We start from the raw sequence: 24,714 nt of genomic DNA, 5'->3' as shown, positions 1-24,714 counted from the left end.
GAGAACACTCAAACACATCTCTACCAGGTATTTGAAATATACAGTTCAGTGTCCAGTAGTTACCCTGCCTCATTACAGAATGTTAGCGGCTGTTCCTGGAACTCATGGAGCACCCCCCCATCCTCCCCTGCCTCACACCCCTCCCAGCCTCTGCTCATCCCTATGTAGTGCTCTACGTTTTACCAGATCAAAAATTCCAGCTTCCCCAGATGAGTGGGAGCATGTGCGTGCTAGTTGTTGCCCTGTGTCTGACACATGATTACACTTAACATACTGTCCTCCAAGTCCAGCCAAACGCCCGGTTTGGATGTCTCTCCTGACTGGAGAGAGTTTTCCGAAGGCACTGGCATCTGAAACTTCTGGGTGAGAGGCGGAAGGAGGTGAAAGAGTCGTGGAAATAGCATCATGAGTCACGGGCTGAAGCCCATAGATATATTTAGTCTGCTTTGAGCACTCTTGCTGGAAGAAGAGGATTGCTCCATTTTGCATTCTCCCTACACACCTCATGGCTCACTGAAAGGGTCAGAATGGTCCAAAGAGCGTGAGTGGCTGGTGTATGAGTGCGTGCGTGCGTGCGTGCGTGCGTGTGTGCGTGTGCACCGGGAGATCTTCCTCCCTGCTTGCCACAGCACATTCATCAAGAAAGCCACTCACACAAAAGTGGATGATGATGCCTCTCCCTTAAGCTAGTAAATATGAACTATGACCAAAAATGTTGCCGTCTACTGGGCTTCCTCACCCCCAATACCAGGGAACGGCCCAAACTCTCAGGCTCGGAATCTGTACCCTCGCTCCCCTCCCCCACTCCACAGACCCAACAAAGCAAGTTCAAGGATGAGTGGAGCGGGTTCAACTCCAGCAGCTTTCGGCAGCTGTTAAAAATGGACATGGTGTGTGCAGAGTGAGGCAATAGGAGTTCTCTTCCAATTGCTTAAATGTCCTGTAACCTGAACACACATACACACCACACCACACACACACACACACAAACCACACACACACACACACACACATCCCTACACACATACACACCACACCACACACACACACACACACACATCCCTACACACACACACACACACATCCCTACACACATACACACCACACACCACACACACATACACATCCGTATCACATCCACACCACAAACACACACCACACACACACATCCCTACACACACACACACATCCCTACACACACACACACACACACACACACATCCCTACACACATGAGCGCTTGGCGTTAAGAAATGAGCAGTAGGAAGGGTTAGAGGGCTATAGACTTTGCTCACTTCATTTCCTTGCTTTAACCCAGACTCAGGGTTTTAAGAGCAATTGATAAAGCATCCGGTGTTTTTTGTTTTTGTGTTGTTGTTGTTGTAAAATTGTCAGTGAACCAGAGATGGTATCCATGGCTTCAGCACATACGAGCAAAGAAACACTTTCAGTTGCACAAAGTCATAGCAAAGCTAGAGGTCACATTCCCTGCTCACCTTTGGTTTTAAGTGCCAGCATTTGACACAGTTCCATTTAGGATGCCAGCACAAAACAGTGGAGAGCTGCAACTGCACTTGGCCTACTGGAAGACTGAGAGCGCAGGCACCGAGGAAAGGGCAAACTTGCCACGGATCCAGACATGCTCTTGTGCCATGCTCGTACATGACAGCAAGCGCAGTTACCTTAAAATCACTGTAAATGGTCGTTTTGCATTGGATGCTGTACTCTGGTGCCATCTAGTGTTCGTTATGAAAAGCACATGCTCTGCTTTTACCCTCCTGAGAGGGTGGTGGGCCCCACAGGGAAGTCCGTTCTTCTGCTCCTGAAAGCTACTAGAATTGAACTGGTTCCACTCAATCCTTGAACTTGCTTTGTTGGACTTGTGGGGTAGAAGAGGGGAGGGAGGATACAGATTCCAAGCCTGAGAGTTTGGGACGTTCCCTGGTATTGAGGCTAAGAAACTCAGTAGATGGCAATGTTTTTGGTCATTGTTCACATTTACTACCTTAAGAGCGAGGCATCAGTCCGCTTGAAAGACGGCAGCATGGTGTCTCCGTGTGATGTTTCTACCCCCTGACAGCAGCGGGGAGCGTCTGGATTTTAAAGGCCAGTCTCTCTACGTGTTTTGTACAGCTTCGCACATGTCGTGAAGACCCACGACACTGTGCCGGCAATGTCTTCAGTTTAGAGAAAGACTAGCTCACTACGCCGCGGAATGACACCACATTAGGGCATTTCCTGAGTGTGGGATGAGCTGGTAGTGGGGGAAAGCCACAGGTGGCCTTAGGGCACCACTGCAGCTCTTAACAGCAGCTTTGTGGGGCACGGAGGCCCGCCAAGACCCAGCACCTGAAGCTTTGTTTGGGAATCTTACTTGCCATCGAAAGGTATGCTGTCTTCTAAAATAGTCTTTGGAAATACCCAACAAAAATAGACGCCATTGGGAGACTGAACGGTGGCCACACCCCCAGCCCGGCCTACTCCTGGTTTTCGGGAAGATCAAGAGCAGCCTCAGGTATAGTTTAAGTGTGGTGATGGGTTTTTTTTTACTCAGATGTCAACACCTGCCTTGTTGACAGTGGGCAGGGGAAGCAGCATCTGAAATAGGACGTCCAAGGCCACAGAAGCTCAGTGGAGCGTCCCGATATCTCCCCTGGACAGTCTGGGGAAAAGAAAGCACATAGACTGAGTGGCTGCCATGGTTAGTCCAAAGCCCTTGCTTATTTCTGCAAACAGCTGTCTTAGAGAGGTGTATGGGGCTTTCCTGAGCTGACAAAAATCCTAAGTGTTAAAAGTTCAAAATGAAGTTAGGGTGGCAGGATCCCTCAAACTCCCTATGAAGCTGGATGACCTTGAACTGCTGCCCTTCCCACCTCCACCTCCAAGTGCTTGGATTGCAGGTATGCTATGCCTTCTGGGAAGCACCAGAGACCCACCCCAGGTTTGTGCATGCTTACCCTGCACTCTGCCACCTAGCTGTTCATCCCCCACCTCAGCCCCAGAGCAGTTTAGGAGTCCTTGAATGTCCTGATCACTCCTTGTCTTACCAAATAGGGCTTTATCAAATGGGGTCCTGTTACAGTTTTCCTCTTCCCTGACGGCATGTATGTGTTCTGTGAATGCGTGTATGATGAGCACGTGTCCGTTAAAATGGAAGAAGCACAGAGCAGCTGGCTTTCTTTCTTCATCTTCTGAGTCCGTGGCAAGCAGGGAACAGACCATGGAGGTCAGCTCAGTCCTTCTTGCTGCCGCCTTGGTCACAGATCAAAAGACACCCTCAGGCAGCCACCCTCTAAGGGTCCTTCTATCTCTTGAACCGGTTTTGGAACATAGCTCTGGAGACATACAGCCTTTTTGCATGGTGTAGACTGCATAGATATTCACTGAATTGTACTCAGGCAGAGTTTTTTTTGGGGGTGGGGTGGGGTGGGATGGGGTGGGATGTCAACACTTGGCCTGGGCACATTTTATAGGAGAGGAACAAGAAGGGTACACACTGCAGGTTCTGTCACATGTGGAAACTTAAAAAAAATGATTGGCAGCAAAGTAGAATGATAATTACTGATGACTGGGAGGGTCGCTTAGGATGGGGTGAGGCAGAAAGGAGATCTGACCAGGGCACACACGAGTGGAAACAGCACACTGAATCTTTTTCATATACACAACTTGAGTTATTTAAAAAAGAAGCATGGAGCAAAGATGAATGTCCAGACACTATGCCCTCCAAACTTGTAATCTCTTTTTGATGTTATGTATGGATTCCTTGAGGACCGATGGGCAAGTCTTTGAATGCTTTGCTATGCCCCTCCTTTATTTCTTTTAACCTCTAATCTGGACGTCTCACAGATTCTTAATTTCTTATCTAAAGGCTATTCCAAGAGACTTTCCACACAAGGATTTGGGATTTGTCCGTATCAAACATGTAAGGTCTTGGTGGACAGTTAGGTTTACCTCAAAACTCATGGCTCCCTCCAAACTCTAAAGCGCTGTTCATGGGTGAGACTTCTTGTTTTTAGAGAACTCCATCCGTGACACCCAGGACCAGTGAGGAGGTTCATGAGGCCTCAAGGAGGATTATCAATATGGGGCCTTTTGCCCAAAAGTTAATCAGTATTTTTAATATGGTGAAAAACGGAGCTCTGGCCCCTGACCCTTTACAGAGCTGTTCTGCCTCATCCTTCTGGACTCCAAGGAGGCAAATCTGCAAAGGTACTAACCCGAAAATGATCTACAAAACATGGATTTGGGGTACTTTGATAAGTATAGCTAACACTTAGTCATGTAAGGTAAGAACCAGACTCAAGCTAACATGTAGGGAACGTGTGGACCACAAAAGCTGATTTAAGGTTACTTCTCTGAAACAGGTAAAATATTTCAACACCTTTTATTTCAAGAAATATCGCTTCTAGGCTTTCCTGAAGCCAGAATTGTTCTATCAAAGTATCACAGAGCATTACATAGGATTAAAAAAAAAACATAGTATGCTTCCTAATATCTTGAAATCTCTTTACAAAACACATCATTCAAGACCATAAATACGTTTATTCTGTCAGTCAGCAGCTGCCAGCCACATCTGATCAACGGCTAGTTAGCATATGTACAGGCTCTATGGTAAAGATTTAGGATTACCAAGGATTCAACTATACCACATAAATTTTCTTGAAAAGTGTTTACTTTAAACACTTAACAAAAATACAACTATCCACATGTTTGAATTATCTAAAAGTCAAAAGAAAACCACCATCCAGCTAAACAATAGCGAGAAGACCTTGGGAAGGAAGAGGACAATGGAAATTCTCAGTGAGGTAATCCTTCAAGTGGTCTCTAAAAGTCCAGGAGAAACAGGGTGACATCAAGAATACAGATTTTCAAAAGCTGTCTCGAACTATGTCATTTAGAAAAATCAGAGCATGGTGATAGTTTAAAAAATATTGACATACTGCCGTGTTTATAAAGCAAATACTGGTGTATCTAAATTTTACAGCATTCATGATTTTACTTTATTAAAATTGTCTTGTAGAAAGCCAAAACTACACATATTTTCCTGATACTTAAGCTTATTAACCAAACCAAGAAAAAACGATTAAAATAAAATGGCCTTTGTCCTGTCCCTTTTCCAAGAAGGTAACCAACATTTAGCAGTATTGAGCATATAGTAAGTACAGAGAGAGCAGGTAATTTTTGTTTTGTTTATTACTTATTAACTCATTTTATTTTTTCACCACCAGCATTGTGAGTCGTGCCTTTCTGCTAATCAATTTTAGCACGTCAAGGTATAAAATACATGCAATGGTCTCTGGGAAAAGTGTACGTTAAACAATATGTGATCCATACTGTGTGTCATTGCTGGGGGTCTATTCCTTTGTCCTGCGTGGGACAAACAGTATGTCTCTGACAAGACTGTTTAAAAAAAAATAATAACACTACCAACCAAGCAGACACAGTATTCCAAACTCAAAGTGCAAAATCATTGAACCAAATATGATGATGTCGAAAAATTCCAGTGGTTAGAAACGAATCCAAACTTCAGGATGCAGGCAGGGAAGATGTGTTGACAGAGTCATCATGGGTGTCAAGCGTTTAAAACTTACAAAGGCACAATTCTAGCCATTTTGACTGGATAGACTTTATATACGCATGTCCCTACAATATCCAGAAGATAATACTGTTTTAGTACCGAAAACAAAGCAACAAAATGTCCCCCACCTTTCTCTTCTTGGGAAAACAGTGAACTACAACGAGTCCACATGTGAGCATCACGTGCACATGTGTGAGCATCACTTGCACACATGTGAGTGAGCATCACCTGCCCATGTACACACGAGTGAGTTTCTACTGCGCAAACGTATCCAGGGGAGCTCAGAATGCTGGCAGTTACACACGCCACCACTAGTTTACTAATAAAAACTTAGAAAGACTCAGGCAACATTTCATCTAATCAGAGGGGAGTGGAGAGGAGGCACTGCCCTCTAGATTCGGTACCCACTCTTTTATACCACTCTTCTGCATCTTGGCCAATAGTCTCTCCGTGGAGCTAGAACGAATAGGCTGCTCCACCCCAGACACACTGAACACTCGATGAACAGAAGTTCTGTCAGAATGAACATGAGGGTGCAATTGATCTTCAAAAGCATCCTCTTCTGGCTCTGCATCCTGGGGGCATTCTCGTTGATGCTGGCTGATGGGCTGCAGCCTGGGACGAGACTGGAGTCCCAGCTCTGTCATGCCGTTGCCACTGATGTCACCGTCAAGATGGTGGATCTCCTCCCACCCCATCTGTTTTTCAGTTTTGCTTTTTCTCCAGTGTTCAGAATTCAAATGATTCACTTCTGGAATGTCGTTATTCCATTCAAGTCTTCTCTCTGGACTTAATGTGGGTCTGTTCAAAGGCAGGGTTTGGAGGTTGGCTGGCAAGGTCAAGGGAGGTGTTTCCCCAACCACATGACTTGGGTCTTCTCCCGACTCTGCGGAGGCCATCTCTGCTGACACCGAGAGCCCAGCAGAGGCGACTGGGAAGCCACTGCCTGGAGCAGCTGGAGTCCCTTTTGCTTTGTTTTGCTCAGAGCGACTGTTTAGCACTGCAAATGTTTTATCTACAGCCTCCAGGTAGCTCGTCCAGGACTCCAGACTCAGTCCAGGGTTATGTCTGTACTCATCGGTGTCGCCACTCACACTGGATACCTCCTCCAGGCCTTGCCAGTTGGTGTCGGAAACGACGTTGGACTGACTAACCTTCCCATCCATCCCATAATTGTCCTCTGTGAAAAGAGAAACCAAGGGACCTCGTTAGTGCAACAAAATGTTTTGACTCAACTTGATGAGCAATGTAATTATTTTGAAAGTTAATCTGAAATGTAATAATGAAAAGTACTCTCTCCCAGTATTGGGCTGTTGAGGAGGGATCTTTGCATACAAAGGTGACTGAATGATAGCAAGAAGTGGAAAAGGAGAAGCCTGGGAATATAAATCAGTAGGTAAAGTGTTACGTAGCATGCACAAAACCCTGGGTTAGATCCCTAGAGCACATTAAAGCAGCTAGATACATGCCTGTAATCACAGCACTCAAGAGGTGGACACAGGAGAATGAGAATTTCAAGGCCATTCTTGGCTACACAGAGAGCTTGAGGTCAGCCTCGATACATGAAATATTGTCTTTAAAATAAAAATTGGAAAAACTATCTAGGAGGTGAAAACCTCTGTGAAGTAAGCATGGCTGGTGTGGAAAGGACAGTTCTGCAGGGTGAAGGGACAGAGCCTGCTCACCTGGGTCCCTCAGCTGTCCAATGTGAGGACAGTTATAGGACAAGGCCATTTACACTCATTGGCTTCCAGGAAATTGACTACAAGACATTTTAATGTAGTAGGCAAATGCTTAGTGCAATATTTGTATTTTATAGTCCTTGGTCCTCAGTACAAAATCAAATTTGAATGCAAGTGCAATTGAGCTCTTCAAGTGATACGCTCAGAAATGTCTCTTCATATACATGGTTCTTCATGGATGTATGCTTCCAGGAAGCCTCTATGTGAGTGGGTCTCACATGTGCACATAGCATACCAGCTTTCTTCCTGACAGTACACCACTGTGCTCAGATGAAATTTAGAAAAAGGCGCCCCCCGAGACTAGTTAAATGAATTCCTCACAGCTTTGCAGCAACAAGAAGAAGCAATCAGAAGGCCACACAAAACCCACACCTTCAATGGACCCCTAAGAGAGACGGCTGTGATATTCAGGTTACCTGTAAGCTGGAAAAAATGAATGAATTCCAAAGAATGAATACCAACCCCTGTCCCCAGAGTTGTGAGCCACACTTTGGCACCAGCCTTGGTGGAAGCAAAGGGACAGAACTCAAGGTTGATTTGAAGTTGTCTGAAAGGAGATGTCACCCCCACGTGTGAGATACCATCAAGAGTCCAGGTGAGTCACGGCCCTGACGGCGAGGGAGGCCGCTGGAAGGGATTCAAGTCGGCAGTCTCTGTAAAGCATGCTCCACAGAGAAAGGAGACAGGAAAGGGCCCTTCCAGGGAGCAGGTGGCAGAGGAAGAGGGGAGCAAAAGGGAAGACATTTCAGGTCCATCAGAGGTCACGTGACTCCCCCCACCCCCATTTAAAGCTCCTAGCAGTTAAATGGTAAGAATATAGTATATTGGGTTATACCGGCAGGAAGGATCTCCTTTAAATCAGAAGTCATGTAAATTCTCCAAATTAATGCAGTGAAAGCAAACTAAATCGACACAAAATTACTCTAAAAGAAAACATGAAGCAGAATAAAACACAGGATCCCGAGGAAAATGTCCTTGCCCACATCAGCCACGAAGTGAGGAAGGCCACACTACAGTAGTGCTGGGCAGTCGAGCGTCTGAGGCTGTGGAAACTGTCCTGGGTAAGGAAGTAAGTAGGTTGTACCAAGAATCTTTTGCCAGCCAAGCTCTCCGCCAGGCCTCAAGGCTGCAGGAAAACAGTTTGACACCACAAGAAGCCAGGGCCACTGACTGAAAGGAATGTAACCCTGGCTAGGACTCAAAGGGGGAAAAACAGCGATTATCTTCATGAGGAAGAAATGACGGACAATGAAAGGTAAAATACATGGGCACGTGATCAAAGAAGCTCCCCACCCAAGATGGATCAGAGGGACTGGAGTAAGCAAGAGAACTTCCTGGAACACCCTTGGAACCACTAAGGGACCCTGTCAGGTCCTTGAGGTATTAGCTATGTGTATGACCAGAGTGGACAGGGCACAGGCTTCAGCAATGTGGAGATGGTCCAAATCTAAATGTACTTTTCTTACACCTCTTCAGCCATGCAATGCTGACAAGAGCCGTTCTATTGGCCCACAGGAAAGGTAAAGGATGTCATGGGGAAATTTCCCCAGGGGACAGCCTTGTGCACTGCTGGACAGCACAGGGCTCAAGATGTTTCCCGGGTCTGACAGGAGCAGGCTCTCGGGACTGGGCTCTGTAGTCCTGGTGGTAGATGAAATGTTCAAGAACATCATTAAAGGTTTGAAACAGAAGATAAGGACCAATTCCGATTGCTAAGTTACATATTTTCACATCCTTAGAAACTTTCTGCTTCTTAAGCCAAGCAGCAGTTATTTCACATTTCTTCTTCTTTTCTTCTTTCTTCTTTCTTCTTCTTCTTCTTCTTCTTCTTCTTCTTCTTCTTCTTCTTCTTCTTCTTCTTCTTCTTCTTCTTCTTCTTCTCCTTCTCCTTCTCCTTCTCCTTCTCCTTCTCCTTCTCCTTCTCCTTCTCCTTCTCCTTCTCCTTCTCCTTCTCCTTCTCCTTCTCCTTCTCCTTCTCCTTCTCCTTCTCCTTCTCCTTCTCCTTCTCCTTCTCCTTCTCCTTCTCCTTCTCCTTCTCCTTCTTCTCCTCCTTCCTCCTCCTCCTTCCTCCTCCTCCTTCCTTCCTTCTCTTCTTCCTCTCCCTCCTTTTTCTTCTTCTTTTGGTTTTTGAAGACAGTTTCTCTGCATAGTCCTGGCTGTCCTGAAACTCACTCTGTAGACCAGGCTGACCTTGAACTCAGAGATCCACCCACCTCTGCCTCCCAAGTGCTGGGATTAAAGGCGCTCACCGCCACCGCCCAACTGCTATTTCACATTATAAATGGATACATTGTATTAAATGCACACAGCATGCTGCATAGAATATGGGAGTCCTGGTTCCCTAGGGAATTGGTCCAGGGTTGATGCATCTGCTGTGTGTGAGAAGATAATGGCTCCAGCAAGGGAGGCTGAATGAGGACCCAGGATCGTCACTGGGTGGGTTTCAAGCTGTATAAAGAAGCATGACTAGGGGACAATGCTGGTGAAACTGCATCTCTTCCTGTCACCTCAACTTCCTCTTCGCCCGGGTCCTCCAGATGCAAAACCTTAATAACTACTCAGGAAGCAGCGTGCTGATCTAGCGGAGACAGAAGCTGAAACCGAGCAGTTTCCAACAAAGAAGAGGTTATTAGGAACCACTCAGTAAAGAAGCACTGGGTCCATATGGTTTCTCAGGGAAGGTGTGGCCCCGCTAGAGCCCTGATGACGTATAACTGTTCTAGAAAACAGAAAGGAAAAGAAAACATCAGGACACATTTGGTGAAGCAAGCATAACACTGAAGGGAGAGAGTGGCAGAACAATGGCCCCCTTTACCTGACTCGGAGATGTCCACATCCAGCTCCTCAGAAGCCATGGGCATCACTTTAGGAGGCAAAAGGGATCTTGCAAGTGTGATAAAGTTATGGGTCTTGATGGGGCAGTGTTCAGGTGAAGTCAAGATGACCACCAGGGCCCTTCGGGCGATGGTAATGTAGAGAAGCAGGAGAATCAGAAGAGCCCTGACTGGAACGCATAGGAGAGGGCTGGAGGCAGAGAGGAACAGTAGATGCTTGTGCTGCTGTCTTCAAGGATGAGGCCATGGACAAGGAAGAGACAGTCACTTAAGAAACCAGAAAGGACAAAGAAACAGAGTTCTGGAGCTGGAGAAATGGCTCAGAGGTTAAGAGCACTGGCTGTTCTTCCAGAGGTCCTGAGTTCAATTCCTGGCAACCACATGTTGGCTCACAGCCATCTATAATGAGATCTGGTGCCCTCTTCTGGCAGGCAGGGGTACATGCAGATAAAACACTGTATACATAATAAATAAATCTTAAAAAAAAAAAAAAGAAAGAAAGAAAGAAAAGAAACAGAGTTCTCTGAAGCCCTGACATGAATGCAAGCCTACTGACATCTTTGGGCTGGGAAGAGTCATTTTAGACTTCTTGCCCTGGAAACATAAGGGAATAAGTGCATGCTGTTTGGAGACATGGTAGCAAATTGCTTCAGCGACCATACGAAACTAAGATCTTATCTGAATAGAAGTGCTAGCAGCAAGAAAAAGGAGATTAAAGGCAGACATTGCTAGTAAATATGATATAAGCTCCTAATAACCACTAGTGTGAAGAATTCAATATTCTATTAAGAAAAGCATGCACAGCAACCCAAAATAATTTAGCCCAGGAGTGAAACATTTATTTTTCTTAGCAGACATATTAATATAATGTAACTTATTCATAAATCTATATAGAGAAAAATTATCTGAGCAGCTCATAGATGCTGGAAATCAGCTTGACAAATTCAGTTCTCACTGATGGCAAAAAGCACTGATAGGAAAATTGATGGCTGTTTCCTAGCATGACGATGGTACTCACAACTTGATTCTCTCTCTCTCCTGGTGGGGATATCCTAAAAGCACCCTCATTAGGATCAAGGACAAGGCGAGGTCACACTGGAAGACTTAGTTCACTTCTGAGACATTTCTGCACAGATAAAGGATGGACGTGGATGCACAGACACAAGGAAAGGATGGATGTGGATGCACAGACACAAGGAAAGGATGGATGTGGATGCACAGACACAGGGAGAGGATGGATGTGGATGCACAGACACAAGGAAAGGATGGATGTGGATGCACAGACACAGGGAGAGGATGGATGTGGATGCACAGACACAAGGAAAGGATGGATGTGGATGCACAGACACAGGGAAAGGATGGATGTGGATGCACAGACACAAGGAAAGGATGGATGTGGATGCACAGACACAGGGAGAGGATAGATGTGGATGCACAGACACTTCAGTGGCAATGGTGCACATCTCAAGTCCCACATCTGGTGTGCACTTCCCAGACCTCCCAAATAGGAATTGGTGCCCAGAAATCACTGCTTCTAGATGTTGGGTGGCAACAAATATAAGCTGACCCTGGACATATTTCAGGGCATCAAACCAGTATTCAAGAACAATAGGGAACTTTCTAGAATCACACAGAGGACTTAAAGTGACACTCGTGGCCAACCCCGGGACACTTTGGCCATTACGATAAGGACAGGAAAAGAACATCCCGAGGAAAAGGAAAAGCTTTGCACCATCCTTACAGAAATGATGGTTGAAATGGGAAGCTACTTGTTCATGGTAGAACATACTGAGAGCCCAAGGAGGAATAACGGGGCTGGAAAAAAATCCATTTGCAGCCATCAAATTAATAATGACTGACTCCAGGCTGGAGCAGGGCTCATTGATAGAGTGCATGCTCCAACACCAGACAAAAATCAAACAAACACAGTGAAGGACAGGCCAAAAAAAAAGTCACAACTGCCAGCAAAAGAGAGTAGACTGACTCTTCGTGAAAGAGAAAGACAAGCAATTACATGGTGGACGAGCCTAGTACACACTACATCAGCCAAACAACAAGCACCCAGAGAAGATATCCCCAGGGCCCAGTGCTGTTGTTAATAATAGTCCTGCCCCACATAGACAACTCCCATCTCTAGACGAGCGTCATGTTGGGGGGCGGGGGACATTTTATAAAGCAGCTGGCTGGTGGCCTATGAAATGTCATCAGCCACAATGAAAAGTGGAGAAACTGCTCCAGTAGGGATGACACTTAAGAAAGATGACATATGATTCTGGACTGAGTCCTGGACCAGACACTCAAGACTACAAACGTGGCCAGATGTGGCCACGGATGCGGATTAGATAATGGCGCTTGGTTGGTGTTGATGGCCTGATGTTCGCTAGGGTACAACGGTCATGTGCAAAAATGTCCTTGGAAAGTGCACAGTAAAACATTTCTGCACAGAGGGAAATGATGCCTGCAACGGACTCGGATTGATGTAGAAAGTGTGTTTGTATGAGGAGAGAGGAAATGAAGCAAACGGGGCAACATTTCTTAGATCTGTCCCCACAGTCTTTCTGTAAATGCCAGGTTATATGAAGATAGAGCACTAAGAATGATTAGACATTAGTGTGGGGATATAGCCCAATTGGTGGAGTGCTTGCCTAGAGCTCCAGGTTCAATCCCCAGCATGATATAAACTGGATATGGTGGTGCATGCTCATAATCTTAGCACTTAGAAGGAAGAAGAAGAGGATCAGAAATTCAAGGCCAGCTTGGACTAGGGACACTAAAACATCTGCGTCCTGTCCTGGCCTCTGCTACTTCTCAGTTCACCATACTTTTCTTTGGGCTCTTATGAAGCTCTTTATTCAGAGAGCAAGCACTTAGCTGACTTTGTTCTAAAAGGCAAACCTTTAGGAAAAATGTAAATGATTTCAAGTTACAGATAAATCTCATCCCACGCTGGAAACAGGAAGGTCATGAAACCACTAAAGGAAATTCCAGAATACACCTTGGTTTCAAGCTGAGCCACCATCCTTCCTGGATGACACTTGTAAAATACACTAACTTACGTTTGGGAGTGAATACTACATGCCGTTCCCCCTCACACACTGCTTCGTTCATTCAGATTGCTTTGTGTCCCATATTCTGTTCACCAACAAAAGCCACCACTCCCTGGAGCTTGTTACACAGCAAGCATGCACACAAGAAGACTGGAGTTAGACCCGTAGGCAGCCTGGCAGTGTCATGGAGATGACCAACTATGCTGCCCACGGCCATCTTCAGCATTAGCTGTTGCTCTGGGGGAAGAGGGACCAGTCCCATTGGCTGGGGAATAATCCTCTTGTACACTGTAAAGATTTGTCACTTGAATTGGTTTAATAAAATGCTGACTGCCCAGTAGCCAGGCAGGAAGTATAGAGACGAGGTGACCAAACTAAGGATGCTGGGGAGGAGAAGGGTGGAGTAAGAGAGTTGCCAGTCAGACACAGAGGGATCAGGAGATGAACATGCCATGTTAATAAAGGTAATGCCATGTGTCAAAGCATAAATAGAAATATGGGTTAACTTAAAATGTAAGAGGTACTTAGTAATAAGCCTGGGCTATTGCCCAAGCATTTATAATTCATATTCAGCCTCTGAGTCGGTTATTTGGGACCAGGCAGCTGGGACATGGGAATGTCCGTCTACACCCAATGTGGACAGAGGCTAGTGGCCAAAGGTGGATCTCACTGTAGTCTGCAGCCTAGAGGATTCAGTACATAAGATCAGGTAGGTAGCCAATCTACAGAACAAAGCTGCCATGAACTGCCCAGCAACTCCCCCCAGCCACTGGGCCCTCAGCCACAATGTGAGGACTTCTTGGACATCACAGCTTAGCGGCAGAAGTGACAATGTGTACAGAAGGGAAAAATAAATGTCCACTAGACCTGTTGGCCCTCATTCCACATTGCATCACAGAGTTCATGTCTCTGACACAAGGTAGAAATTCCAGAGTCCTGGGTGCTGTTTCCTGTGCTAGGCCATAGCTCTCAGTTGCTTCTAGCTGCAAAAAGGACATGTGACAAGAAAAACATTTCACTTGTCCCCACCCCAGGTGCTGAAAACAGAGGGCAAGAGGGTGTGTGCAGGGGATATGACTGATCTCTGAAGATCCTCTAAAAAGGTCTGAATATTCCTTACAGTTATGCAGTTTGTTTTGTACAGGATGGACTTTCTGCAGTGGCATGTATGCTAAAATTTCCAATTCCTAATTGTTGACATCTGGCTGTTACACATTTTCTTTTCTCTTCTCTTCTCTTCTTTTCTCTTCCTTCCTTCCTTCCTTCCTTCCTTCCTTCCTTCCTTCCTTCCTTTCTTTCTTTCTTTCTTTCTTCTTTGAGCTGGGATTACAGATATAGGCCATCACACCCAATTTTATGCAGGATTGTGAAGAGAACAATGTCTTCTTAAATGTCTCACAAGCCCTCTACCAACTGAGCTACATCCCTGGCCCAGGCTGTCACCATTTCTAATGAAGCCTGACCTCATTGAACTTTACAATTAGTTTTGTTGGTGGGGGTGGGGGACAACATGGCTCAGCAGGTAGAGGCACTTGCCACCAAGTCTCATGACGTGATTTCACCCCTGGGAACCCACTTGGTGGGAGGAGAGAACTGACTCCCACAAGTTGTCCTTGAACCTCCACATGCACACCATGACACTTGCTCCTTCTGCACACAAAGTGAATGGGTAACTAAGTAACCATGACATTTTACAAGTGATTTTAGTTTGTTGTCTAAAACTATCAAAACCTTAAGGAATGAAAGCTTGCCAAGACGCCCTGAGGTGGTGCCATCAATGGAGTTATTTGTAAGGGTAAACACTTTTGGAAGCTGGCAGCATTTGAAATAGATCTGCTCATACAGACTTCATTTGCTCATGTTCTCTTTAATCCAACAAGACGTGTGAGAGAGGAAACCTGCACCCAAGCCTGCTCTGGGGACTGGTGAGGCCCCAGGTGTGATGAGACGGTGACCTCTTAGTAACTAAGATCCCCATGAGCAACACAGACATTCATAGGGAGTCAGTTGGCCTCCGTGGTTCGGAGACGTTGGGTCAGATAGTATGGTGGTTTGAATGAGAACGGCCCTCATAGGGGGACTTGAACACTTGGTCCCCAGGTGGTGGAACTGTTTGGGAAGATTAGGTGTGGCCTTGTGGCCTTGTGGGGGTGGATGTGTCAGTGGGGGTGGGCTTTGAGATTTACATTCTTGACATTCTCTTTTGTTTCCTGCTTGTGGATCAAGATGTGAGCTCTCAGCTACTGCTCCAATGCCATGCCTGCCTGCCTGCTGCCATGATCCCCACCAGGATGGCCATCTAACCCTCTGAAACCGTAAGCCTCAAATAAACTCTTCTATAAGTTGCCTGGGTTGTAGTGTCTCATCACAGAAATAGAAAAGTAACTAACAGACCGTGACAGTGATTTTGACTTACAAAATATCAGTTAGACTGGCCATTGGTGAGGAGTTAGAACAAAACCAAAAGAGGAACTGGGGACATGGTGCCATCCTATGAGTACCTTTCTGCAGCTGAAGTTGCCAAGGCTGTGCCAAAATGGACTTACAAATTAGGGGTTATTGAACCTTCGAGTGGGGGTGGCAAGCACCAGGGAAGCTGAGAGTCTCAGATGTCCATCACTTGACTACACCCTAAGTGAAGTCAAATGCTCCCTTCACTGTCATCTAGGATGGCTTCATTTTGCCATGGGGAGTAACTGTGACTGAGTTCTGGCCAGGCACATGCCTGGACTAACCTATCAGCATTTTCTAACCTCCTTCATGACACAAGCAATAGACAGGAGACTGAATATCCCTGAGCGCAAATTGGAATTATCACAAAGTAACTGTAATGTTCGTATTTAATGTTAGGTCCATTTATAATGTCATCCTTTGGAAATGTCTTAACGCATTGGGAAGCAGGTGACATATTTCAGGTGTAGAGGGCAGTTCCTTCTCAGCCCATCCTTGGGAAAGCTAGCTTAAGAGTAGGCTTGACTCTGTCTTACTAATATCTCTTGGGGATGGTGGAGGGTTGGTGAAGGAGCAGATGGAGGACAGAGAAACAACCATAAAATGCCCCCCAATACCCCAGCTTTCTTTGTTTTCTGCCTTTTGTGATGTCATTTAGCTTCTCTGGAGCACTGAGCTGCCTCTAAAGGGAAGCATGCAGACGCTGGCTCAGGAAGTTCGTGGATGATATCACCAGGGGGCTTTGGATGGCAATCTTCTCCAGTTTCTCTGAAGTGGTATCGGTGTGGTGGTGCCAACTAATGCCTCCTGCTTTGGTAGACAGTTACTACGTGAATGCATTGCCTGGAGTTTGGACACACCAAAACCTCAGTGTCCTTTGGTACTGATGGTAAGGGCAGTCCACACATCCCCACACCGGCACATTTCAGATAAATCCTCCAAAGCCTAGGCTCAGGGTAAAACATCAGCAATGGCTGACATTTCTGGATGATCGGTGAGCAAGCTCCCAGGTATATGGCCTCCTCCATGTAGGAGAGGAGGATGTGGGTTAATCAGGGGTGGGGTGGGGGCGCATATGAAGGTGAGGGCTAGTTATGAAGTTCCCTGTGTCAGGACTGTTGCTGCTGTGCATGTTGAGAACTCGCTGTTTGATCCTGGACACCTTGTCCCCAACCCCTGGAGCCTTCCCTTCATCCCCTCCACCCTGCAGAACCATCTCAGTTTCCCCCATGCCTATGCCACCAACGTTAATGAATGGCTGCTCACAAGGAAATTCTGTGCTTCTTCTGACTTCAGCTTCAGCGTGTTCTCACAAGTTCCCTTAGTCCTTTTTAGAAAATTATTAGCAGTATTCTTAAATAAAAAAAAAAAAAAAATCTCTCAGGCCCATGCAGCCTCTCCACCCAATTGTGGAAACGAAACACAGGAAATCAATCGCCCCGCTCTCCCAGAGGCCATTCTCCATTCTCCGGTCCCAGCATTCCTTGCTTCAAAGTCTCATTCAACAAGCAAACAGGCATGGCATGCACAGCAGAAGGTAAATGCTCAAGGGACATCTTGTGGGGGTGGTAGAACTGATTTAAAAGCAGAATGACGGGCCTGGAGTCAGGGACTCAGTGGGAATGGCGTTAGGACCGGCATGCACCACAACCTATGCTCTGTGCAAGATGGTAAGAAACAGGAACTAGCTGAAATGACGGATCATGCAATTATGGGAAAGAAACTGTTGAGAACAAGGAAGTGTGAATACCTGTGTAGGTCATAGTTTCCTCCATCTTTAGTTCCTGATATAGGAAAATAGAAGAGGAATTGGTTAGCTTTAGATCTCACAGAACTTTTCACTATGCTGCAGTGTCCATGACTACATCTAAATCCTAGAAAGAAACACACCACGTTAAATACAGGCAGCATTGACATCCAACGGAGAGAGTCTATTAATTAGTCTCAAAAGGATGGAGTGCTAAGAATAAAAAGGCTTAAAGAAAAAAAAAGGTAAAAAGACAAATCTGGGTGAGAACAAGAGGGCAGTATGAAAAGTATTTCCAGAAGTTCATGTAATTTTGAGTAAATTAAATTTGGGGTGGTGGTCGTGCTTGAAAAGGGAGGCCAAGAGTTATCTCCCACAGGAACAGTCCAGATGCTGGCGAGGTCTACTTCAGGTTCACAGCATCAGCTAGGCCCCACGGGGCTTGTTATTTCACTGTTAAGGACCCTCTCAGTTCCTCACAGTGGAGCTGATAAGCCCTCACTGATGACTTAGGGTGCTCTATTCTTTTGGGGGGTGATAGCTGCATGTAATATTTCTAGTCCCTCTAAGAGTTTGGCTTCGATCCCAGGCCTTCTCAGGCTGGCTTTCCCCCCCTTTTCTCTTCTCTTTTTCTTTCTTTGTTTCTGGAAAAGGTCAGGATATAAGCAGGTTATCCCCAAGCTTTCACCTGAGTGAAGTAAGCAGCCCAAAGACCTGCTTTGCAGGCCTGGTTCTTGCTTGGGTGATGTTCCCTAGGTGTTGACGGAGCACTGAGCTACGACACGTCACGGGACTTTCCTGTAGGTCACCCATGGCTGGATCTAGGACCCTACAGTGGTGGAAATAACAAGCCAGTGGGTTGATCATTTTGGGCGACCCTCATTTCTCCCTTCAAGTCTGTGCTCCCCCATCAGGTCAGATGTTTGAACGCTGAGTTGGAGGAGCTTTGGGGGGGGGTACAGAACCTTGGGGCGGTGGAGCCTTGCTAGAGGAAGTCTGTCACTGGTGGTGGGCGTCCAGTGTTTAGAGTGTCGCCTGACCTCCTCTTCTGTCTCTGTTTCACTTGTGGTTCAGCTTCCTGCTCCAACCACCTCGCCTACCACCTGTTACTGTGTTTCCCACCATGATGGACTCTTCTCCATCTGGAACTGTAAACCAAAACTCTTTCTTCCGTAAGTGGCTTTTTTTGGTCATGGTGTTTTATCACAGCAACAATAAAGTGACTACCACTAAGTGACGTGACCAGACAGCTGTCATTCCCATCGCTAGGGATGCTGGCTCTACACAGGACCTACAAACCGCAGGTTGAGACTTGGTTGCATTACATACGCTCCACCTGGGATGGAAAAAAACACAGCTCACTGGTTAAGAGCATATAGTGCTCTTCAGGGGACCAGAGTTTGGTGTCCAGCACCACGTCAGGTGGCTTGCGATTGCCCGTAACTCCGGTTCCAGGGGATAATGACACTCTCTATTCAGGCCTCTTGTGGTATTGCATTCATGTGCACAACCCCATAATGAGTGCACAAACCCATATCCAGACACAGACATGTGCACATAATCAAAACGAGAGAGAGAGAGAGAGAGAGAGAGAGAGAGAGAGAGAGAGGGAGAGAAGAAGGAGGAGGAGGAGGAGGAGGATGAGGAGGAGAAGGAGGAGGAGGAGGAGGAGGAGGGAGGAGGGAGGGAGGGAGGGAGAGCACTTGCAAGTCAGGCATTGTGACTTATACCTATATTCCCAACATTTGGGAGACCAGCCATACTGGGCCACCCAGTAATTTGGAGGTCAACCCAGCTTTGCACGGTAAGAATTTGTCTCACAGAGGGTGTGTGTGTGTGTGTGGGGGGGGGGGGGCTCCTGCAAACTGCTTTCCAAAGCCAGTGACTTCAGCTTGTCCCTCTGCAGGGATGTCAGGGTCTCTCCAGCTCTTTCTCTTCCCTTCTGTGAATAGCTGACATGTACATTTCTACAGAAATGGTGTAAACAATGACTTTTCTCGTTGGTGGGGCAAAGGCTGAGCCAACAATGCAAAGAGCCACATCTACATAAGCCCAAAGGAGAAAAAACAATCAGGCGTACCCACCAGGACAGGGCGGGAATCTTCCCAGCACCATTTCAGATTCCAAGTTAATGAGCTTCCTAACTATTTCTGTTTTCAAATGGGAGATGGTGGTAAAAGAAATGGAATTCCCTTGTTTGGGACACGGATTTGGATAGGAGTGGGTGGTTCCAGATGATAACAAGGAATCGCAGGCCACTGTGCGTCTCTACCAAGCCGCTGTAACAAGAGCTTCTGGTTTACTTAGAACAAAGCCTTAACCTCACCTTCCCATGGATGCTTCTGTCAGAAATTGAAGTTTTCTGATATAGAGGACGTGTGCAAGTCGTTGGAGGGATACTCACACTCAATCTTTCAGTAAACTCAGCTTCCCGTCACTGTACTCAGGGTGAGAGACTTAGAGACCAAATTGTGTTTAGAACTGTTTACAAAGTTGCTCCTGTTAAGTACCGTAAACTATATGCTTATACATGGAAATGCGTCAAAAGGAGAAGTCTTGATAATACAAAGAATTTTCTAAATACGATAGAAAGAAGTAATACTTTTTTCTTACCGATGTCAAGGCCCTTGGGTCTTGGGTTGCACTGTTTGTACCCTTGACAGCTGCGGAGCTCCATTAGCTGTATGTGTAGCTGATTCAAAATGCCCCGTTCTACTGTGTGCACTGTGTTTGTGAGCTGTGGACGAAGTGGGCAGGACAGTGGACGTAAGCTCGTGTCTGGTTATCCTATTTCCAACCACGCTTGTCAAATGAGAGCATAATGTCTTACCTGATAAGGATCCGTATTCATGTCAAAATACTCCAGGAAGCCGGTAGCAAACTCACAAAAGAGAAAATTGTGCGTCTCATTAACTGTACGCAAACACCAGTATGTGTTGTTGTTAGAACTCGTGCATGCGCAGAACGACCCCACTGCCGGAAAAGAGAGAAAAACAGCACAACAAAAAGAATGAGACACGGTCACAAACTGGCCATGTCAATATTAAATCCCTTACAAGCTTCATGGGTGCTTTCTTATAAATACTGTGATTGGCTGTCCAAGGTGACTCCATCCTTTCCTCCATGCAACCTGGGACATTGCAGGGGGCTCATACAGGCTGAAGACCAAGGTCAAGTTGCAGGCCACTAAGTTAGCTGCCCCCCTTAACTCTGGAAGGTGGCGGCCTCCAAAATGGGGTGAGTGGGTGGAGTTTTGGGAGAAGAGTGGCAGAGCTTCAGTGTGCGGCTATTTTATCTTTTCTGGAAGGAAGACATGGCTGTTTCCACAAGCGACAAAACTGGTGCCCTCGCTGTGTCTCAGGGGCACACAGTTAGTGTCACAACTATGTGTTGGAGAGACAGAGTCTTAGACGAGGACGGAACCTAGCTTGATGGATTCGGAGGTGATGTCATTTGCAGTTACAATAGGGCCTCTACAGCACTGTCTGTGTGCGCACAGGAGCATGCAGGCACGCATGTGTGTGAGGGTACACATGTGTATACATGTAGAGGACAGAGGACAACCTTGGGTGTCCTTCCTCAGGTGACGCTCACTTTGCTTTGGGGACAGGATCTCTCTTTGGTCTAGAACTCCCTAAAGCAGTCTACACTGGCTGGCCACAAGCCCCAGGGAGCTGCCTATTTCTCTCTCCCCAGCGATGAGATTGTAACCATGGTTACCAAGCCTGGCTTATATGGGTCCTGGGGAATACACTTAGGTCTTCCTGTTACGTGCCAAGCACTTTACTGGTTGAGTTACCCCAAGACCTCTCTATAATATTTTAATATACAGTAAGATTTGACCATCAACATCTTTTGTACATAGACAGGCTCCCTGGCTCACTTGCAGAAAGTATTTAAGAGACATCAAATTTTAAAACCAGCCATCCATTCTCATTCTTATAAAAATGGAGGGGGTGATGATGGAGTTTCAGAAATGTGCTTTCTAGCAAGTATTTCTTAAAACATTTAAGATAGGCACGGTCAATGGGATGTACTGCTGATGTAAGATGTTTGAATAGCTTAGCTCATTTAGTTCTCAAAGAACCATTAGACAGATTATCGTGCCCAGACCCACTTATAGATGGGAAAACTAAGTCCCAGTATCACGTGGCTGACAGCTGGCCACAGGGGAGTCTGGTGAGAAGGCTGAAATTTAGCTCGGAGACTGCTGCCCTTTGCAATATTGAACACACTGCAAGCTGGAGGGGATCCTTTAAACAGTGAATGAGAGGGGATTGTGTTTTCAAATATTTTAGCAGACCAGACTTTGGGGGCAGTTAAAAACTGAAGGGAAGCCGCGTCATGGTCCATAACCTACCTCAGTGGTCTGCAGCCTCCCCACTGCTGACACCCCTCAACAGGGCTTCAGCTGGTGAATCTACACACGCTACTCTTGCTACTGCCCAGTTTATGGGTTTGGACCAGGTAGCCCAGGCTTGCCTCAGTCTCATGATCCTCCTGCCTCGGCCTCCTGTGTACCAGGTGAGCCTGGACAATGACATGTGTCAGCCATGATGGCACACAGATTTTGGTCTTGTTGATCTAAACTCCCCTGTGTTCTGTGTTCTGTACATTCACCTCTCTTTCACCCCAGAAACATGTTTACAAAAGCATATATAGAAAATGGAGTATATTTTCATCCACTTGATTTTTTTTTAAGAAAGTGCTCTCAGTATGTCATTTATAGTTTATATTCTTTTTCTGTGAACATTTAGTTCACACATATGTATTAAAATCCAGGTGGCCAGAATTTTCTAATTTATGTAGAAACTTTCCAAATCAATAGTTTAAATGCTTTGTGAACTTGTTTCATAAAATATGCAAGTATAAAACTTCTGAGCCCTGCTCCCAGGCTCACTCTGCTGGGATGCTAATCTCTTCCATTTGGACCCCTTTACTACATACAGCTCTTTAGGTCTAAGCTTAATCATCACCTTTTTAAAGACCCATTGCTGCTGTCTGGATATTGACTGTCCCTCAAGGCCCCGGAGCAGCGTTATTGGGAAGCATCAAACCTTTAGGAGCTGGGACCTAGTAGAGGTCTGACATCACTGGAGCATAAGCTTGATGAGGACTGTGGGGGCCGCCTCCCTTCTCTCTTTGCTTCCTAGCCACCTCATGGATAGATTCCTCCCTCTGTCACGTGATCCCATGTGACTCCCCACCACAAGCCCCAAAGTAAGAAGGCTGATCAAGCAAACTGAAGCGCTAAGACTCTGGGCAGAAATGAATGTTTTCTTCTCTTGAGCTGACTGTCTCATGTATATTCTTACAGTAGTGGAAAGATGACTACCACACACATTATCTTCATCATCTCTAAAGGGTCCCCTCAAAAGCCTCAATCACTGCTGCCTTCATTTGATGACTACTAAGTGTAATTATTTTACATAGCTCACTTGCTTGCCTGTCTTCCCCTCCCCACTAGAATCATGGCGTGAGGAGGACACACTCCCCGCTGCGGCAATCTGAATAGCCCACAGGGACTCCCCAAAACTGCATTTCAAGAGTCACATTAAAAGCTGCATGCCGTGACGAAGAGTCACGTGACCTCACTGTGATCATGAACACATGTGCAAAGACAGACACAACTTAAACAGGGGCAGGACTGAGAGGCACGAGCTGCCCAGAGCAGGGGTGGGGTGATGGGGGTGCGGCCACCATTGCCTACAGAATGACCTGGGGGAACTCCACATGCCAGTTTGAGAATCCACTGGCTGCCCTCCACTGACCCTTGGAAGGTTGGGGTTTTAGCTGTGCTCTGGTAAGCCCCCCATCCAGTGATGTGTCAATGGAGCCTGGGACACGATTCCCCTGTGGCTTAGTGGACACCACGAGAGCAGAGAAGACAAGCGCGCTCTCCGAAAGTGCGCCATTGTTCCATATCCTCTGCCATTCAAGACAAAATGGAAAGCATGTGTGGACCCCAGGGTCTTCCACCAAAGGGGCTCAGGATAAGGAGGGTGTGGGTCCTGTGTTTACAGTATCTTTACCATGTTTTTACTCCTTTTAAGACACATGCATTAGAATTAAAGCAGAAACCAATCTATTTGGGGAAAACTGCCACAGGTGTTTTTTGCTGCTGACCTGAGCAGGTTTATTGGGAGGGAACTGCCTCGGTCAGCCTCTGTGTGAAACCTCAAGGATAGGCTTGGTGTCTTTATCTATCTATCTATCTATCTATCTGTCTATCTATCTGTCTATCTATCTATCTATCTATCTATCTATCTATCTATCTATCTATCTATCTATCTATCTATCTACCTACCTACCTACCTACCTACCTATCTATCTATCTATCTATCTATCTATCTATCTATCTATCTATCTATCTATCTATCTATTGTTTTTCAAGACAGGGTTTCTCTGTGTAGTTTTGGTGCTTGTCCCAGAACTCACTCTGTAGACCAGGCTGGCCTCAAACTCACAGAGATCCGCCTGGCTCTGCCTCCCGAGTGCTGGGATTAAAGGCGTGCACCACCACCACCTGGCCTGAGTTGGTGTCTTTAAACAGAAACACCGAACGTTTCTAGGAATCGAAGCCAGTACACCTGTAATCCTGGCATGAGAGAGACAGCCAAGAGGACTGCAAATAGACCAGCCTGGCCTATACGTTCTAGGCCAGCTTAGAGTACAGAGTAAGACTATATCTTTAAAAATCCGAGCAAAAATTAGCACAAACAAAAACAGAAAAACCAAACCACAGTTCCTAAAGGAAAAGTAATTTCTTCTAGCAAAATGATTTGAGCGTAAAGCAATATGGCATTTTCCTTTTGGGTCCCCCTGGGCTGCTGTGTTTTATCTGTGGGATTCTTAGCCTATGTTAGTGAGGTAGGAGGGGTGTTCTCTGCACTCCGGTAGCATGTGCCCTGGGGGACTTACGGTTCCAGAACGGGGCAGTCTGCCAGTGGTTGTTGTCATGTGTGAAGCAGGTGAGGCCAGGCAGGCTGCACGCCTCCCCTTTCCGCTGCCGTTTCTTTTCCTTCCTCGCCTTCTTCCTCCGACGGTTTTCCTTGAAGAGCTGCAGCTTGCTGTCCACCTCCTGGGCTGCAGCCTCCCTGGACCGAGACAAGGAACTGTTTTGATGACCAGCAGGGACATTATGAAAAGGAGGATTGTTGTTCGGTGCCTTGCACAAACACAAACGTGGAAGACGCACAGCCACACGAGCTCAGGTGACCTCTGTTTCTCATCCATGGCTTCCAATATAGCCAGTGTCCTGGAGGCAAACTCACTCAGTGGCGGTTCTCCTAGAACTTTAGTAAGCCTGACAGTTA

The 24,714-nt window shown here is 46.3% G+C and overlaps 1 protein-coding gene across 2 annotated transcripts in view; it reads right to left on the bottom strand.

The window, feature by feature from the left end:
• Positions 1-4,364: 4,364 nt before the first annotated feature.
• The window catches only part of Sulf1 (sulfatase 1), a 168,370-nt gene continuing 148,020 nt past the window's right edge, over positions 4,365-24,714 (bottom strand). For both annotated transcript variants that reach the window (XM_028864577.2, XM_028864578.2), the window contains exons 18-22: positions 24,320-24,495; positions 20,229-20,371; positions 20,012-20,135; positions 17,402-17,435; positions 4,365-6,757 (exon numbers count right to left, since the gene is read on the bottom strand). In XM_028864577.2, coding sequence (XP_028720410.1) covers positions 6,727-6,757; positions 17,402-17,435; positions 20,012-20,135; positions 20,229-20,371; positions 24,320-24,495 — 508 coding nt within the window. In that variant the 3' untranslated portion in view covers positions 4,365-6,726. The remainder of the gene's footprint in view (positions 6,758-17,401; positions 17,436-20,011; positions 20,136-20,228; positions 20,372-24,319; positions 24,496-24,714) is intronic.

Source organism: Peromyscus leucopus, chromosome 5, assembly GCF_004664715.2.
Source record: "Peromyscus leucopus breed LL Stock chromosome 5, UCI_PerLeu_2.1, whole genome shotgun sequence".
Taxonomy (NCBI): Eukaryota; Metazoa; Chordata; class Mammalia; order Rodentia; family Cricetidae; genus Peromyscus; species Peromyscus leucopus.
Note: the sequence above shows the minus strand (reverse complement) of the source record. Positions and strands in the feature narration are given on the sequence as shown.